General features: G+C 35.9%; 1 protein-coding gene and 1 long non-coding RNA gene across 4 annotated transcripts; one reads left to right on the forward strand and one right to left on the reverse strand.

Moving 5' to 3' along the window:
* Positions 1-477: 477 nt before the first annotated feature.
* Positions 478-11,031, reverse strand: LOC109100715. 2 transcript variants are annotated; one of them, XR_006156332.1, is made up of 4 exons: positions 10,896-11,031; positions 7,176-7,303; positions 5,732-5,924; positions 478-703 (listed from the first exon to the last, which is right to left on the reverse strand). It is a non-coding gene; the product is annotated as an uncharacterized LOC109100715 (long non-coding RNA). The 2 variants fall into 2 exon arrangements; XR_002019620.2 differs by lacking the exon at positions 478-703 and having other exon boundaries at positions 4,739-5,924.
* An 82-nt stretch (positions 11,032-11,113) lies between these two features.
* LOC109100451 (dapper homolog 2-like) lies at positions 11,114-16,840 on the forward strand. Of its 2 annotated transcripts, none has more exons than XM_042737466.1 (4): positions 11,114-11,420; positions 13,669-13,801; positions 14,003-14,296; positions 14,454-16,840. In XM_042737466.1, the coding sequence occupies exons 1-4, from the start codon at positions 11,223-11,225 to the stop codon at positions 16,280-16,282; spliced, it is 2,454 nt and encodes an 817-aa protein (XP_042593400.1). In that variant the 5' UTR covers positions 11,114-11,222; the 3' UTR covers positions 16,283-16,840. The 2 variants fall into 2 exon arrangements, with proteins under 2 accessions (XP_042593400.1, XP_042593399.1); XM_042737465.1 differs by having other exon boundaries at positions 11,115-11,477.
* The last annotated feature ends 2,049 nt before the right edge of the window (positions 16,841-18,889 follow it).

Consider the following 18,889-nt stretch of genomic DNA (forward strand, 5'->3'; position numbering starts at 1 on the left):
AAACATATTGAAGCCTATTTACACTTCAAAGTAAAAACATAAAGATAATTGCGATTACAAAGGCTCAATTTTGACAAGAAATCAGTGTTGTTATTGTTAACTAAAACTAAAACCTAAAACTATTAAAATTATTTTTGGTCATTTAAATAAATAAAAATTAAGCATTAATGTTTTTTTTTTTTAATTAAAATTAAACATTTTAATGAAAATGAGAAATGTTGCTTTGGCGACTGACTGAAATAATTAAGTTTAAGTACTTTGATTACTATTATGTACGTCACATGTCACATGTAAAATTCATATGGTTTTTCTAGTAATATTAATTATAGAATTATTAATATATTAATATTATTAATAATAACTAATATTATTAAGAATATAATCTATACTAAAATAACATACTAAAGTCAGTATTAAAAGAAAAATAGTCAGTTGTGAGATACAAAGGCATAGTCACAAAACATAAAGCCAGAAATAAAGTCACTAATACTTTACCTTTTTTTTTTACTCTGAGATGAAGAACAGACAGCTTTGGAATGACAGCTGTATAAAGACGTCTATCAGTGTGTGTTACATCCTCTTGATGAATAACACTCCAGCCGGGGCTGCTGTCAATCAAACCTCTTGTCCTAGAGCCACCAGCGGTCACTGCGTGCAGGTGCTCAAGCCTCCGGCTAAGAGAACTTAGGTCCTTCAGCAAGAACTGAATAAACACACAGACATCTGGTAAAGCCTGGAGCAGACTAGAGACAACTTCGACAATTAAAGAGCCGTGACTATTTCCTAAACACATCCATGACATATAAGATTTGCTGGTGTGATCACATTACCATCATAGTCAATAAAAATCATTTAGATTCAGATCATTAAAGTCATTTATTCACCCTCATGTTGTTTTAAAGCTGTATGACTTCCATTTCTTTCTTCCATAAATCAAAAAAAAAAAAAAAAAAAAAAAGCATATGTAAGTATCAATATGACTACACCTGAGAGAGAGACAATCACACATACTGTACACACACACACAATATACCCTGGCACTTTGTTTGATGCAATGCATTATGCATTAAAACAATGAACTTAGTATTTTTGTCTTGTTTTCCAGTACACATATCGAAACATTCATAAATCAAGATACATTTACTTACTCAAAACTACTTATATTCATTCTTTTTTAAAATAAATTGAGTTTATGCTTAAAATATGAAGAAAAAAAATCTGCCAATTGGGGTGAAATTTTTTTTATAATTTTTTTTTATTTTTCTTTAACCACTGGCAAATATTTTTCGCATTTTCACCAAAAAAAACTCACTTAATTTTACTTATTTTCTTCTTTAAAATAAAATAAAATAAATAAGATTCAGAATTAAGTGAGTTTATGCTTAAAAAAAACTGCCAATGGGATGAGAAAAAAAAAATGTTTATTTTTCTTAAACCACTGGCAAATATTTTTCTTATTTTCAAACTCACTTAATTTTTTCTCTTTAAAATAAAATAAATGAAATAAATTAGATTCAGAATTAAGTGAGTTTATGCTTAACAAATATAACGATATCTGCCAATGGGGTGAGAAATATATATATAAAAAATATATATGTTTTATATTCACGTTTTGTCATATAGCACCTCAAGTACTTGTATTTTTTTTTTTTTTTTTTTTGCAGTGTGATGCTTTAAAATGAGTCTAGAAGAGGATTACAGTATATTGCCTAATATTTAAGATTTTTGTAAATCTTTGAATTTTACTTTCTTGCAACACACTATTTCACTTGAAATCAATAGATTTAGAGCATTCTCTGACGCAGTATAAACTATAGAGGCCTTTACCCTGAGGTTTTTACTTTTACGTCAGAGTTGCTTTAAATCAGGTCTATCAGTGCACCTCTCCTGTCTCTGTTATTGGAGATGGCTCCAAGTCAAACTTTCCCAAGCAGTGTGGTCTTTGTGGGATACTCCATCATTAAAAACAGATTAACATTAATTTGGTGACTGTTTTACGATTGCAATGTGTGGAATTCGACTTGGACCAGCACTTTACACGCTCTTAAAGCAATCAAGCTCTCTCCGCTCCTGGAGAAAGAGTGCTTCTCTTTTAGCAGAGGGTCTGTGTCTGAATACAGGCCACTGGAGATTGGTCTGGATAACTCACTCTTGAATGGACCTTGACGTTTTTATATTCACCCTTATTACATAATCTCCAAGAGCTAAATGCAGTCTTTCAGGTAAAACCCTTAACGAATCTATCTTTCCTTGTCCATGCAGACATGTGTTCTCTCATGAGTTATACGACAGTCCCATGAAACGAACGAGTGTGAGATGAGTAAACCTATAAATAATAAATAAAAAAAAGCCTTTGCAAACTGTGCACATTTGTAATAAAACATTGAACATGCACTATCACTCAAACGTCTGGGGTGAATATTATCATTATGAATGCTTTATTCAAAGATGCATTGCATTCGTCAACTGTGACAGTAAAGACATTAATAATGTTACAAAAGATTTCAATAGCAAATAAATGCCGTTAAACTTTCTATTCATCAAAGAATCCTGGAAAAAATTTATTACACCTTATTAATATTAAGCCGAACAACTGTTTTCAAGATGCTGAAAATTCAGCTTTGTATCACAGAAATAAATCACATTTAAAAATATATTTAAATAGAAAACCGTAATAATATTTCACAATTATTTCTGTTTTTACTGTATTTTTGATCAAACAAATGCAGTCATGGTGAGAATAAGAGATTTCTTTCAAAAACATTAAAAAAACTTACCAACCCCAAACCTTTGATCAACATTGTAAATATTTAAGTGTAAATTTATGCAATAAATGATGCTGCTAATTTGATTGCTACAAGCTGTTAACCAAAAAATCTAATTTGTTATTCTTTTTTCACCATCACGTTGTTGTAATCCCATATGATTTCTTCTTTCAATTTTGAAGGCAAAAGGTGGCACTATGTAAAAATTTAAATCATTATTCACTGATAATCTTTCCCCTTCACAGCAGCTAATTATGCATATTCACTATGCAACATAAGAACACATTGTGCAAGCTTTGATGTCAATGTGGTTTGCACACCATTGGTTTTCATGTCATGTGACCAAATGAGATGCTGCGAGATTGACTATACAAAAGTGCAAATGAGATTTTAATGCCATACTAGCTTATGTGAGGAAGAGCCTGAAATGTATCATATGGCTTCAGAGGACTTTTATGATGCTTTAATGATGCATTTTTTGCCTTTCTGTAGCTTGATTGCCTCTGGTCACTGTATGCTTTCATACGGAAAAGAGCAGACGTTCTGCTGAAATCTCCTTTTGTCTTCCACTGAAGAAAGAACGTCATGCGGGTTTGGAACAACATGAGGGTGAGTAAATGATGACAGACTTTTCATTTTTGGGTGAACGATCCCTTTAAGCTTTAATAAAGCACAGCACTCATCAGTCACTATCTAAACATCTACTCTAACAGTGCTGATACTGTATACAGTATATAATAGCATAAAAGCCCCACAGACCCTCATAAAAGATAAACAAAGTGGAAATAATATATTAGTGGTGACTAGCTGAGAAACATGTTTGGACATGCTCCTCCACACACACACACACACACACACACACACACACACACACACACACACACACACACAGTGTTGATGCCAGTGGCTTGTGTAGACATCTCATTGATATATCAGAGATACTTGGCTTTGTTTTTGCTCAGATGTGGTTTAGAACAAAGAGGATTGTGGGTAATACCGGGTCTTACCACAGGAACGGATGGACAGGTTTACAGATAGATGGTTTTATGGGATGCCTTTCTTTTCACTGCATGACACTTACAGCACTAATAAAATCAGACAAATGGTCTCCACATGAGAGTAACATGACATCAGAGTAAATCAATACTTCTCATCTCTTCAAACCGAGAGAATTTGTCTTTGTGTGGGTGGCCACACCTGCACACATGTCTTACATCATGGCCTGTAAAGCCCTGTGTAATATTAAAAGACCAGTATTTGGATACTTAACAGCAACATGAAATCAAAATTTTGGAATATTAATGCACATTATTTCAAAAGAAAGAAAAATGCATGTATTTGTATCAAAACTTCTAGTGCCTCTATAATGACTTCACAAAACACTTTTACTTTTCAACCCCTCGCATCCATCCACCTGCCTCTGTTCTGGACTGTAATGCTCACTTTTCACAATCCAGTCAATTCCTGATGGATAGAGTATTGTTCCACATTTTATTTTCTTGGTGAATAACTTGCTTCACTCAGAAATATATCAGATTAAGGAGGTTAGATTAGTTGCAAATGGAATAATAAAATTACTAAATGGAATAATATGTACAATAAAACCAGGAAATAGCATAATAAACCACATTTAAAAACTAATTGCTACATAAAATTATTTCTTTTTTTATATAATTTTTAGTGGATATACTGTACTGTTGAAAAAAATTGAGATTTTTATTATCATCAATGTTGAAAATAGTTTTTATTTATTCATTCTTTTTTTCTTTCTTTTTTATTGAGGAAACTGTAACATTTCTCATGATTCCTTGATGAATAGTAAGTTTAATAAAAAAAAAAAAAAAAAAATTAAAGCGTTTACTGCCTCTTAGTCAATTTAATGCATCCTTACTGAATACAAATGTTGTATATCTTTTGTCTGTTTTTTAATCTTCTATTATATAAACTGTGAAATGTTTTTGCTTGAAAAAAAAGAGTGATTGTGTTATATTCCTTTAAAAGAAATTATAGGCTACTTGGGTTTATATTTTGCATTTAATTATATATATATATATATATTTTTTTTACAAGTTTGAGTTAACATACATAATAAATATATACAAGTACACTGAAAGAAAGGTGAATTAAGTGCTATAACGTGTAAAGAAGTAACTTTCTTTCTGTGGGAAAGTGTGCAGAACGGATTCAGAGATGTTTTTAGGTAAAGAAAAAATGTTCTTTGATGTCTGAAATCCCATATCTGTGGTTTTGTTAGTGAATGAAGCTCCGAGACTCAATCAGACAACCAGCATGGGAAACCCCTCATGACAGGAGACCATACACACCCACACACACCACACACACACACACACACACACACACACACACACACACACACACACACACACACACACACACACACACACACACACACACACACACACACACACATACCAACTGTGTGCATATTTATACAAATACATTATTTCTTTCTTCCTATCATGCACAACAAATAAGTCTCTTGCTTCTCAGATTTTTCTCCATTGACTGATAACCCAGTAATCTCACATATTTTCACATCTCAGACTCTCTGAGTTGCTATCCACATTCATTTTATAGCTTTATACTTTCACTGCATGTCAACAAGTATCTTATCTGAAACATCTGAACTAAATTTATCCTCCGTAGCAATGAAACAGCAATAAAGTTTTGCTTTGGGTTGCAGCAAGTGCATATTTTCAGAAAGACAATCGACACTACACACTCAAATAAAACTCCATTCAAATCGCACGCACGCACGCACACGCACACACACACACACACACACACACACACACACACACACACACAGTAAAATACCTTGTGCATGATATCAGATGCTGGTGGCTTGAAGACCGTGAGCCCTGTGAACACCTACATAAAGATGTGTTTGTTTTCTTGTATTCATCACTGTCTCAGTTCCACATATGACAACAGTTCCTGTTTACCTTTCACTCCCCCTGCTCCACTTCCTGTTGTTTGTGACCTCTCCTTTATTGCCTCACAAATACAGGTACACCTTATCACCGAACGCTTCTTTCTTCTGCCCTCTCAAAGATTCCGATCCTTTAAAAGCTCTGTGCTGGATCTCTGTCTGTCGCTATGGTTGTGTTTTGAGGCCTTTGTGTCTTATTTGGACGGCTGCATTCGTGAAGGTGGAGGAGAGAGAATGAGAGATAGATAAACAAAAAGAAAAAAAAATTACATGGATAAATTGAGACACATATTGAAGATAAAAGCTCTGCATTAAGGAGAAGAAATAAAAACAGAACTGTTATCAAGATCTGTTCCTTAAAAGTACATGCAATGAGGAAAATCCTTCTGGTGTCATTTGTTTTCCCTCCCAATTAAATGCTTTAATCTGCATGCTTAAGAATAAAGGTTCTTTATTGGCATCTTTGGTTCCACAAAATTTTTTTAACATTAATGGAACCTTTCAATTCCACAAAAGGCTCTTCAGAGTACTAAAATATTTTTCACACTAAGAAAAAAAAAAAGAAAAAAAGGAAAAAGGTTCTTTAGGGAGCCAAAAAAAAGGTTCTTCTATGGCATCACTGTTAAAAGCCCCTTTAGAAACCTTTTTTAAAGAATAGAAATCCTAAATCGAAACATTTGCTGAACTCACCCTCATTTACTCACCCTCTGGTCATTCAAGATGTATATTTGTTTGTTTCTTCATCAGAACAGATTTGGAGAAATTCATTACATCACTTGCTCACCAATGGATACATTGCAGTGAATGGGTGCCGTCAGAATGAGAGTCCAAACAGCTTATAAAAACATCACAAGTAATCCACACCACTCCACTCCATAAATTATCGACTAGTAAAGTGAAAAGCTGTATTTTGTAATAAACAAATTCATCATTAAGATGTTTGTAACTTCAAACTGTGGTTCCGGCGAGACTTCTATCCATAATATTGCTTTGGACTCTTATTCTGACGGCACTCATTCACTGCAAAGGATCCACTGGTGAGCAAATTATGTAATGCTACATTTCTACAAGAAACAAACTCATTGATGGCCTGAGAATGAGTACATTTTCAGCAAATATTAATTTTTTAGGTGATTCATTCCTTTAAGATTATAGGTTGTGTGCTTCGTAGACAGCAGAGCTACGCAGCTCGCTAGGTTTTGCAACGGAGCATGTGTGTTTATTTGACATTACATCAGCATGTAGCCATTTACTCACACCCTTATTGGTATGTATAGTGGCAGAGGAAGACACTGAGGGATCAAACCCATTGTGACATCACTATAAGGAAGGGCTTTGAAGGGGATAAGGGCATAGGGACATCCAGAGAGCACAATGTTAGTATTATTATGTCCACTGGACCTGTATCTGCGGCAGAGATTTAAGGCAAGACAAGATTAGAATCACTTTCCCCTTACGTGCTCATGCAGTTTACAGTCCAAGACCTTCGCCTCGCACTGATCAAAGCAAATGGCTGAGACACTGGACCCTCACGATGCTGCAAGATGACATTTTCCCTGAGCCAGCATCACACATACGTCACGTACTGTACATACAGAGAAGCGTTTTAGTAAACATCCTTATTGAAAACTAACAGATCATCTTTAGTTCAAAGTCTCAGGCAGTGATGTCATTTTTTTAGTTCATCAGTAACCCCCAAATCAAAATAAGATAATTATTCCCACCTCATTTGATTAGAAAATTAGATTTAAATGTAAAAAAAAAAATACTACTGTAAAATCGTTTTAAAATCACCACAAAGAAGAGAATTAATACAAAAAAAATTTAAAATCACCACAAAGAAGAGGAAAAAAAAGAAGGCCTATTAGTTATTATTAAAACTAGAAAGTAAAATGAAAGTAAAACACCCAGAAGTAAGACAATAAAAGACAATATATATATATATATATATATATATTATATATATATATATATATATATATATATATATATATATATATATATTTTTTTTCTTTTCCTATTGCATTTAAGTGTGTAGTGTGTCTAAGACAAAAGTTTTCCTGAGATTCACGAGGAGGCAAATACTGCACTTAATGCTTAGGTCATAGCGCCACCTGCTGGTAACAGCAAACATGCTCCTCGTGACGCAGTGTAACGTCTCGCTGTGGTAAGTTTATGAGCAAACATGCTCCGATATGAGATGAAAGGTGGGCCAAATGATATCCCAGGTGGGCCGGTCGGATATAACTTTATATATTATATATATAATATATATATATATATATATATATATATATTCAGTATAGACCAAAAAGTTTGGAATTACTATTTTTAATGTTTTTGAAAGAAGTTTCTTCTGCTCATCAAGCCTGCATTTATTTGATCAAAAATACAGAAAAAAATGTAATATTGATTGATATATTATTACAATTTAAAAATAATTGTTTTTAAAATTTATTATACTTTAAATTATCATTTATTTCTGTGATGCAAAAGCTGAATTTTAGGATCATTATCACATGATCCTTTAGAAATCATTCTAATATGATGATTCATTATCAAAGTTGGAAACAGTTCTGCTGCTTAATATTTTTTCAGAACATGTGATACTTTTTTATGTTGGATTGATGAATAAAAAGTAAAAAAAATAAAAAATAAAAAAAAAGAAGCTATGTTTTCAAAATATAAATATTTTGTAATAACAATATACACTACTGGTCAGTAATTTGGGGTCAGTAATTTTTTTTTTCTTTCTTTTTTTTTTTAAATAAAATCAATACTTTTTATTCAGCAAGGATGTGTGTTAAATTGATAAAAAAAAGTGATAGTAAAGCAGGAAAAAAATATATTATTAGAATATATATTATTAGAATTTTTTTTTTATTTTGAAAATAAATAAATGCAGTTCTTTTAACCTTTAATTATTCATCAAATATATTAGACAGCAGAACTGTTTCCAACACTCATAATAAATCAGAATATTAGAATGATTTCTAAATGATCATGTGTGATAGACTGGATGTTACATGTGACACTGAAGGCTGGAGTAATGATGCTGAAAATTCAGCTTTTGCATCACAGGAATAAATTTTTTTTTTTTAAGTATATTCAAATAGAAAACTATTATTTTAAGTTGTAATAATATTTCACAATATTACTGTTTTTTTTCTGTATTTTTGATCAAATAAATGCAGGCTTGATGAGCAGAAGAAACTTTACATTAAAACATTAAAAAATAGTAATGTTTCCAAACTTTTGGTCTGTACTGTATATTATTGTAATGTTTCCAAACTTTTGGTCTGTACTGTATATATATATATATAGATAGATAGATAGATAGATAGATAGATAGATAAAAATGGTTGACGTTTATTTTTACATTCGCTTTTTGCATTTGTAATTTTTTTTGACCCCTTAACAGATCTTGTATCAATTAAGTAACTTTAGATGGATTTGATAAAAAGGGGCACTTTTAATTTTGTGATTGGCTGTTATGTGGTGTGGGGCCAGGGTGGGCCAAGCCTCTGATTGGGGGGGCCAGGCACACCCTGGCCCCCCCGTGGAGCCGGGCCTGAACAGCAAAAATTCTTATTGTGAGGTAGTGTAGAGTCTCGCTGTGGTTTCTGTTTCTGACTTCGAAATGTCACTGCATGGATGAATCTCACAAAGACATTTCTGCCAAAATACAAAAGAGGAAACTATATTTTACATAAAATTTATAATTACTGGTATGTTTATTTGTAATTGTTTCTTTTTCGATTTTTAATTGTTTTTTGTTTAATTTCTGACTAGGTTTTTGCATAAATTATTACACTGTATAAATGTATTGCATGCATTTTTCACAACTGTATTACAAAAACATAATGACTTTTTATTTTTCATTATGATTTGGCTTTTTGTGCTACATAATCATGAGAACTAGAATGCTAAAGGTCCTAAAAATACACTTTATTTTTTGTAATGCAAAATAAGATTATTTTTACTCTTTTCATTTTGTGGTAAAATATGACCTGGACAGGGTTTGGAAGATTCTCATCTGTTTAGATGGCTGACTCGAAAACTTAATCAAACCATCTCGCATTTATGACATTGATAAAACATTGTATTTAATCTTGATCAGATTTTGCATCCTTTGGCTTACACATAAAGGTCTGTTTGAGGTATTTATTTTTGCATCTCTCCTGTATCTCACTTCCTCTCCCACATCCTGTGGCTGTCAGAGGTAAACTCATCTAAGCTGTAGGGGAAAGACTTTACATCACAGTGTCTCTGCCAGCGATGAGGGCTCGATCCCTGATGCTATCTGACGTCCTGTTCTCATCAACACACGTTTCCTGTGTACATCACAAAAATGCAGGATTCCAGATACTCTCAGTGTAATAAACTCTGTTTGACGCTCAGCATGGTCCACACACACACACACACACACACACACACACACACACACCACACACACACACACACACACACACACACACATATATATATATATATAGTTTTTATAATTTCAGCTCTTTGGACATCATTTTTACAGACATGAACTATGTCCAAAACCATTAGCATGTAACTTACAGACATTCTTTTTTTCTGGATAGTGTTAAAAATGTTTCCATTGCACTTATTTTAATGATCAGTTTATAATATATTATGTTCTTTGAACATCATTTTACAGACATGAACTATGTGTAAGAAAGTTGGCGTTTGTGGCTAATTGTTCAAACGAAGTTTGATTTGTTTATTGTGTATGCACGTGGATAAACGTATAAAACACATATAAAAGGTAGACAATTTAATCTGGATTTGTTGTGTCTATTATGAATAACTCATTTCTTGGTTTTAATATTTGTATTGTTTTTTCCCCATATATATCACATTAAACAATCCACCAACCCTTACCAACAAATCACTAGAGTCGCGCTTATGGTATCCAACAATTCAGAAAGGAATTACAGGGCTTAAAAAAAATGTATAAGTAAATAAATAAAATAATTATTTTTATTATTTTTATAATATTAATATTTTTATATATTTATATTAATATGTATTTCAGGTATTTATAAAATTGTTTAGGTATCTAAGCATCCTGAATACTGATACGTATCCTGATAGATATCAGCGAATCCTGATACAGACAGAGCGATGTCTCAGCTCATAAATATTAATTTGTTTACACTAACCTTTAGTAACTTTTTTTTCCTTGCTTGCTAGCTTGACTGCTTCGAGCGTTTGATCACGTAACCTCATCAACATTCATGCCTCAAGACATTTACCAAAGCAAGATTGGCAAATTCGCCGACCATCCTCAGTCAATGTCCGCCAATCAGCCTGCGAGGGGCGTGGTTTTTCACGGTCCGCGCGGAGGTGGGCGGGGTTAAACAGGTACTGTATACACTCACGCGCTTCGTCCAAACACAATAGTTGATTCACACTGAACAAGCTCAGTCACATAGCGGATCACGTTATTTTTTCGCCTCTCTGGAAATGTCTATACAGCACGTCTGATAATGTTGGGAAGAAAAATACCTGGGTCAGGTGTGCTGAGCGCAGCAGAAGGAATGGGCCGGGGGAGGACAGGAGAGAGGCTGCACGCAGCGCTGGCTGGACTGCAGGAGCTTCATTTCCTCCGGGACAAACAGAGTGCCATGGTGCACTGGGCTCTGACCCTGAACAGAGAGGACACCGAGACATCAAAACACGAGAAGGTGAGCACAGAGGAACTGAGACTGGAGGCAACACTTACTCTACTCAAACAACAGCTGGTAAGACATCTTATTAATAATTTTGAAGTTTGTGGTTTATTTTGGTGACAATTGTATACAGTTTAATTTTTTTTCTAACAGGTGGGCAACAAATATCTTAAAGTATATATGCGTATTTAAATGTACTTTGCATTTTATAATAAAAGCCGTGTGAATCAGACAGTCCACACTTGGGCTCTGACGATTGCCTTGTGAATTAAAGCAATCTTATTCATATTAATAATACCAGTAATAGGTCATTTAAATATATTATGTATCAAATATAATATCTGTATTATGCTTTTACAGCTTTTATTTGCCTTACATTTATGGAGCTTTGACAAAGACATCATCTTAGAGAAGCAAGCTCTAGTCATATGACTATTCACACCAGCCAAGTAAAAAAAAAAAAATGCTCATGACATGAAGACAGTTTTTCCTTTCAGTTATAGCTGACAAAAACATGTAAAATACATTAATGTCTCTTTTAAAACACTTCACATGTATTTACATTTTGGTTATGAATGTTAACAAAGAATCGATCTAATGTGATCAGTTTGAATGGATATAGATAGATCTACCAGATCTTTTATAGTCAGTTCCTACATTATTAAGTAGATTTCCCAGCAGCAAATGAGAATCTTTGAATAAAACCTACATTCACATGTGCTCTTACTGTAGTGAGGATTCACTGGTGTGTGTATTTTGTGCATGGTTCGGCAGTGCCCTTGATGATTGGATCCAGTGCTGAATCACAGGCTCAGCTGGGGGTCATGTAGTGAGGGGTCATAAATCAAGGGCTCTGAGGGGGGCCAGTCTGTTTCTGATGATTAACCCAATTTAATGAGAATGGCAACAGAGGAACTGTGGCCCGGTCGGCGACACAGATTTGACCCCGCAGCCAATGCACGTTTGAACCTTTTGGACTTTTGTTGAACTCTTCTAAAGCTCGACGGTCAAAGTGACTCTGGTCTATAGACATATTAGACACTGGCAGTAGTGTTCATTTAAACCAATCACGAAATGGAATCTTTTTTCCAAAGCACATTGTAATTGCACAGTGGATATAATCTACAATAAGAGCTCTACCAATGCAGATGTATGTGTGCATTAAGATTCTGATACGCTGTTTAAGATAAGTACACTTCCAAAATTAACAGAAAGCTAAACAAAATATCAGTACATTTCCAGGAATAGTAATTTCCTGAAAAACTTATGAAGGTTTTTGTAGTGAATTACATGGTTTTTAGTTATGCTCTGCTCTAAATTTTCAGACAGAAATTGCTCATTTTGCAATGTTTAAAAAGAAAGGTTTAATTAGTCATATCTAGGAACCTTGAGAAAACATCTGGCAGGTTTACCTTCATATTCATTCAAATATCAGTACCCAGCTACAACAAACCCCTTAAGTTTAGAAAACCCTTCATCATAATATTAAACCTATTATCAGTAAGGATTTTCTCAGTTTAAGTGGTTTGTTTTAACTGGTTGCATTATCCACACAACCATAATTTACAGTAATACCCTCAGATAAAATCGGATTAGTGTTCCTCATTCTTCTGTTTCACTAACCAGCAAGTACAAAGAAGACAGACTAAAATTTGTGCATTGTCAGAGTTTGGCACATTTGTGACTCTTTACTTTGCAAATCTGGTTTACAGTCAACCATTATAGATTTTCTGTATTTGGCATTGTCATTTCCTCTTGTTCCTATACATTTGGTTTACACAATAGTTTGTGTTCCTCTCCAGGAGAGAGATTAGTAATCTTACAGCACTTCCCCCGGGCTACCCTTTATCCTTGCCTAGTTAATAGTAAACCTCTTTCCTTCTTTATTTGCTTCCTCTCTCTATGTCTTTTCTCCTCTTGCCTACGTCGTATAACAGCAGGAGTCATATGAGCCATTAAATGTCTGGAAGCTTCCAGTTTTCCATGTTTTCCTGTGGTTAGTTTGGAATCAGAATGAAGAATACCAAAGCACACTTAGTTCTGTTGTGCTTGACTGACTTGGAGTTTAATGCACTTCATAATTCTCAAACTTTCAGCTTAGTATTTGTTTTATGAATACCTAGTTTATATACAAGTCTGAAAATGTTGTTAATAAATGTACTAAACACTGCATGGTGCATTAAATAAATTGTATGTGATAATGCATGATATGAAGGCGATTTATTTGCATACTAATATTTGTGAATGTGTGTTGTACCTGCAGACACGCCTGCGCAAACAGGATGTGGGATTGAAGACTCATCTCCAGCAGCTAGATCAGCATATCAATGACCTGAAACTGGATGTGTGTAAAGCATCCACTGAACACCTAGAGAGTGACAGCAGACCCAGTTCAGGTGACTAAACATACCCATTCACATATCACTAATTGTAATTTCTGCTCCATTTGCCAACACCAAATGGAATTGTAATGTGTTTGACATAACAGTGACAAATTGCACACATCATCTTTAAAAAGATCAAGCAACATCAAGCATTTTTTTGTTGCACAAAATGAACTCTGTATTGATTCTAACAGTGCTAATTTCTACTCCCAGGGTTCTATGAGCTCAGTGATGGTGGTTCAGGCTCATTGTCCAATTCATGCACCTCCGTCTACAGTGAGAGTCTCTCCTCCTCATCTCAAACCAGTCTGCTTCCTCATCTCCCCACCTCATATGTGCCACATGGCCGAAGTGGTTCCAGACAAACCATTGTGTCCCGTCGTTGTTCTGCTGATGAGAGCACTGCCCAGTCCGATACACCACGATCAGGAGTGAAGCTCGGTAGCAGCTGTATACGAACAACATCAGCTCGAGCTGAAAGAGCAAGACAAAGACCTGTTTCCACAGGTAAGTGTGAAAATGTGTTATTTAGGTAAAGTTTTAACAAAAAATTATGGGTATAAGGGTAGAATCTTGTTCCAGGCACTATAGTCATAACCAGCTTAACTTCTGAAATGTAAAGTACATTTTCTTGATGCCCATTTCTCTTGTGTGTTTCTTTCAGGGGACCTTGACCGAATGATTGCACCTGGTTTTGGCTGCTTCAAATCTACTGATGTGAAGAGCTCCACCCCTTGTGGTAGCCTCCAAAACCCCTCAGTAGACCCCAAATACCAGAGTAACCTGGTATCTAGCAATGGGACAGAAGTGTACTGTTATCCCAGTCCACTGCATGCTGTGGCCTTACAAAGCCCCATCTTCAGTTGCACCACTGTTCAGGGAAATCCAGTAGCACTTGATGGAATGTCTGGAGTGGGTCTTGAAGAGGAAACCCAAAACCCAAATGAATGGACGACAAATTCCAGGACTGCTGGATACATCAACAAGCTACTACAGCGAAGCTCCAGTAAGATGAACCTGTTAAGCATGAAAAGAACTGACACTGTTAGCAGTACACAGGAGCAAAGACCCAGATCACAAGAAATGTCCTACGGGCAGCTGAATGGTCCTCAACTGCTAGGATGCCTTCAGCAAATATCAATGCCCTTAGAAAATGCACTGGAGACTGGGCAAAAATCTTCATCACTACAGAGCAATCAGCAGCAGAGGAATGCACCTGGTATGGAGCCCAATTCCGAAGAAACTGAGGTCAAGACATTGTGCCATGGCACACACTCAACACCTTCTATGGATCTCCAAAAGAATTACTTTCCCATAAAGAATGCCTCAAGCATGGCTGGTACTGAGTCTGAGAATGGACTCTCAGATAAAGGGGGTGGACAGTTTTCCAAGGACCCATCTATGATCCCAAAGCCAGTAGAGAGGAGATCAAGAGAAGATGGTAGAGCTTATTTTGGTGATAAAGGCGGCGCACCTCAATCAGAATTTGTCCATGCACAGTTTGTTCCGGCAGGGTCTCAGAGGGTGAAAGTGCGTCAGGCAGACAAGAAAACGAAATCTGTAAAACTGAGAAAGAAGAGCTCTGAGAAGCCTTCAGCCAAGAAACAGCAGCATAAACACTTGTCTCGGGCGTTCTGCACCAAAACCCAAGCTGACTTAAAACAGTCCAGCTCATGCAAAGAGAGAGTAACACATCTGGAAGAGTCCCAAATGAACTGCTCAGATTGTAGTTGTAATGGACTTTTCAACTCACACTGCATCCAGAACAACCCTCACCTTCAACAATGCCAAACCTCCAAGTCCAGTAAGTCCCGTAAAGCCCCAGAACCTGTGCACCTTCCTGTAGACCAAGCCAAAAAGAAACAAAGTTCTCGGAAATGGCCTTCCTCCTCTGAGATCCCTTTGCCCCCAGCTCTCCAAACCCAGAAATCCAAAGAGGTGTTAAACTCTCGAAAGGGGGCCATGGTAAGGAGTGTTAGTGCCAGGCCTCGCTCAGGTCAGTGGGGTTGTCCTCCACGGGCCCTTCCCCACTCACTTTCCACCTCCTCTTACTTCAGTTACTTGGAATCTAGATATCCAGCAGCTCCAATCTCCAGCCGCTACCCTGCTCGTTGTGAGTCAGAGTTTTCGGAGTACTCTGCAGAGTGTGCATCACTCTTTCACTCTACTATCGCAGCAAGCAGTGATGGAGAGATGAGCGACTACACCACAAACCGTTTTGGAGACAGCGAGTCCAGTCAGGGCTCTCAGACAGCCTCAGAATCGGGCAGCAGTCTCTCGCTGGATGAGGAGGACCTGTTGGAGGAAGAAGAGGAAGATGAAGGTGGTTTAGTGTGGGCTCAGGCTGCGATGGGGACCACAGCAGCGGGCTTTTCTCTTCAGCAACACCATCGCCCAGAGCCAGCAGCCTGTCGCATCAAAGCTTCCAGAGCACTGAAGAAGAAGATCCGGCGCTTTCAGCCAGCGTCACTCAAGGTTATGACTTTGGTGTAGCTTCACCAAAGCTTAGAATGGATCCTGTAAATAAACCTTTAGCTCTACCTGAAATTTGGCACACACATGGAGCCATATTTAACAAACTTGGACTAGTCATGGCTTACCTGCACTTGTGAGCCAATCAAACTCGTAAGAGTATTCGGAGACTTCTAATCCAAAAATGGCCAAACACGATCACTGATCTCCACCCAACTTTACCTTGAACATGACAGTGATAAAAGTTTCATACATAGACATGGTTACTTTGTACTTCTCAACAACACCAACAACTGTTGATTTGTATAAAAACTTTATGCCTGTAGCTTTCCAGTAACTCTTAGAACTTGTTTAGCTTATTAAGGTATGATTGATTAGGTTTGGAGCTGAACTATGCAGGACTGTGGATCTCCAGAACTGACGTTCGCCACTCCTGCTATATACTGTAAATAAGGTCTTTGAATATCTTTGCAAAATTACTTGTAATCAAATCCACCGTGTAAATAGCACAATGAAAACTTCTTTGGGAAAAAAACTGTACTTTATGTAACGCAATAAAATGTTGCTTTTTCACATTCATTTCAGCTGTGCATCTTTCCAAATAATTTATTTCTCTCATATTATTTAAAGACGTTTTCCTTTACCTTCTCATCCATCTATCACACTCTCAAATTATAGTGCAAATACAACTTACAGAAACATTTAGCAAATTAATTATTATTACTGAACCAGAAGAGTTTTCAAGAGTCCATTGTCCCACCTCAGATTGTCTTTGTATCTGTGTGCAGGCTTTTTATCCATTCAAGACCAGATCCATATACAGGACCTCTATTGTTTTCAATTAATCTCTGTATGATATGGATTTATCTGAACAAGGTGAGGGCTTTGAGGCTGCAGAGCTGTTATGGAGAAAGAAAAAAAAACAGTTAAAGGAACAGGCAATGAAAGATGAGTATTAAAGACAGACAGACATCAAAGAGTGGACAATCTCTAAATCTCATTCTTTTACTCTGTCTCAGAATCTCTATTAAAATTCCTGTAGTGTCACAGAGGTTAGAATGGGGTTTAGGGTTCTGAATAGACTCAACACAGGTGAAGACCAGATGGACCTTGGGCCCCTGGATGTGTTTTATCTTTGCTAGTCTGGGTTGAAAGGAGCTTAACTCTCTAACAGACTCTAATTTCATCAACTATTTATTGCACTGCTTGGTCTTATCACCATGGCAATGTACACATTCAACACATCTGACCATGTATTTTAGGGCTGTTTCTGCCTCTCGGAAGTGGTTTTTATACAAAAAGCACCTGTTTGACGAGCATTGTATTAAAAGTCCTTTGTAGTTTTTCTCCTCCCTTGTATCTGCAAACTAAACTGACTCTGATACTGACTCTGAACCCTAACCCTAACTATATCATTTTAATGCAACTTAATGTGTAATGTTGTTTCTTGTAAACAGCTAACAGAAAAAAGACAAAGGTTGTTAATAGACTAACTTTGATGAAGTCTTACAATGCAACACCTGATACTAAAATATTATTGTTAGTTCTAGCTAGTTTTATTTTGAGATTTTGAACACTAATTTCCTCTAAGTACATAGTGTCATAAAACCCAAAAGTTGCATTTGTGACTGAAAACAGTCTTTTCTTTCTTTTCTTTTCTTTTTCTTTTACGCTGGGTCAAGGCCAGCAAGCCTGACCCTGTGTTTGCATTCACCTCCACCAGCTGTCTAGGTGTTTCATCTCACACACCCTGATGCCTTACTATGGAGCTAGTCAACAGGTTCAACACAGAGGTCATGACCACACACTACCAAACCTTTCTTTCTCGTTTGGCCTCTAACCTTGACCTTCCAATGCGTTTAGTTGTCTAAATGAGTTGCATTGTGCTTACCCTTCATTTTAGATGTAGATTAAAGCCTGATTTATTAAAATGTTTAACACAAGTAAAGCTGTTAAATTATTCAGATATGTTATAGTCTACAGTTGCCCCCAAATAAGTATTTAGGATCTTAAACCACTGGTTATAAGTGTTCAAATATTTTGATGTGACAAACCCTAATACACTGCTTACTTCTGTTGCATATTGTAGTATCTAGCATATTAGTTGTTTTGTGTTTTAAATAAATTTTAAGTATTATTTTTGCAAGTTTTCTGTCTAGAGAAGGTTTAATAAATCGTGCCATGATAACTTAAAGGGATACTCATCAGAATAGTCCATCTGCCATCAGTGGTTAAACCATAACGTTATAAAGCGACGAGAATACTTTTTGTACACTAAGAAAACAAAAATAATGACTTTATTCAACAATTTATCTCCTCTGTGTCTCTCCACATCACCGTAGCATCATTTTGGAGAATATCTGCTGAACGCAAGCAGTTTACGCTCTTCTGTGTCAGCCACGCTGCACTGATGCGCTGTTTTCGTTCAAATCAAAGTGTAAATACACATAGAAAATGTATCCTTGTCTCGCAGCTGACACAGAAGAGCGTACGCAGTTCACATTCAGGGGATATTCTCCAAAATGGCGCTATGCTGATGTGGAGAGTCACAGAAGAGACAAATGGTTGGATTTGGTTGTTGTTTTTAATTTTTTTTTGTTTGCGTAAAGTATGTATTCTCGTCATTTC

Source organism: Cyprinus carpio, chromosome B13 (assembly GCF_018340385.1).
Source record: "Cyprinus carpio isolate SPL01 chromosome B13, ASM1834038v1, whole genome shotgun sequence".
Classification (NCBI taxonomy): domain Eukaryota; kingdom Metazoa; phylum Chordata; class Actinopteri; order Cypriniformes; family Cyprinidae; genus Cyprinus; species Cyprinus carpio.

What these genes read in the sequence shown, in the direction of transcription:
- LOC109100451 (XM_042737465.1), top strand. Translation starts at nt 11,223, where the DNA reads ATGTTGGGAAGAAAAATACCTGGGTCAGGTGTGCTGAGCGCAGCAGAA. An exon ending in CTCTACTCAAACAACAGCTG is followed by an intron (nt 11,478 to 13,668) that starts GTAAGACATCTT and finishes TTGTACCTGCAG; the next exon opens with ACACGCCTGCGCAAACAGGA. An exon ending in ACAAAGACCTGTTTCCACAG is followed by an intron (nt 14,297 to 14,453) that starts GTAAGTGTGAAA and finishes TGTTTCTTTCAG; the next exon opens with GGGACCTTGACCGAATGATT.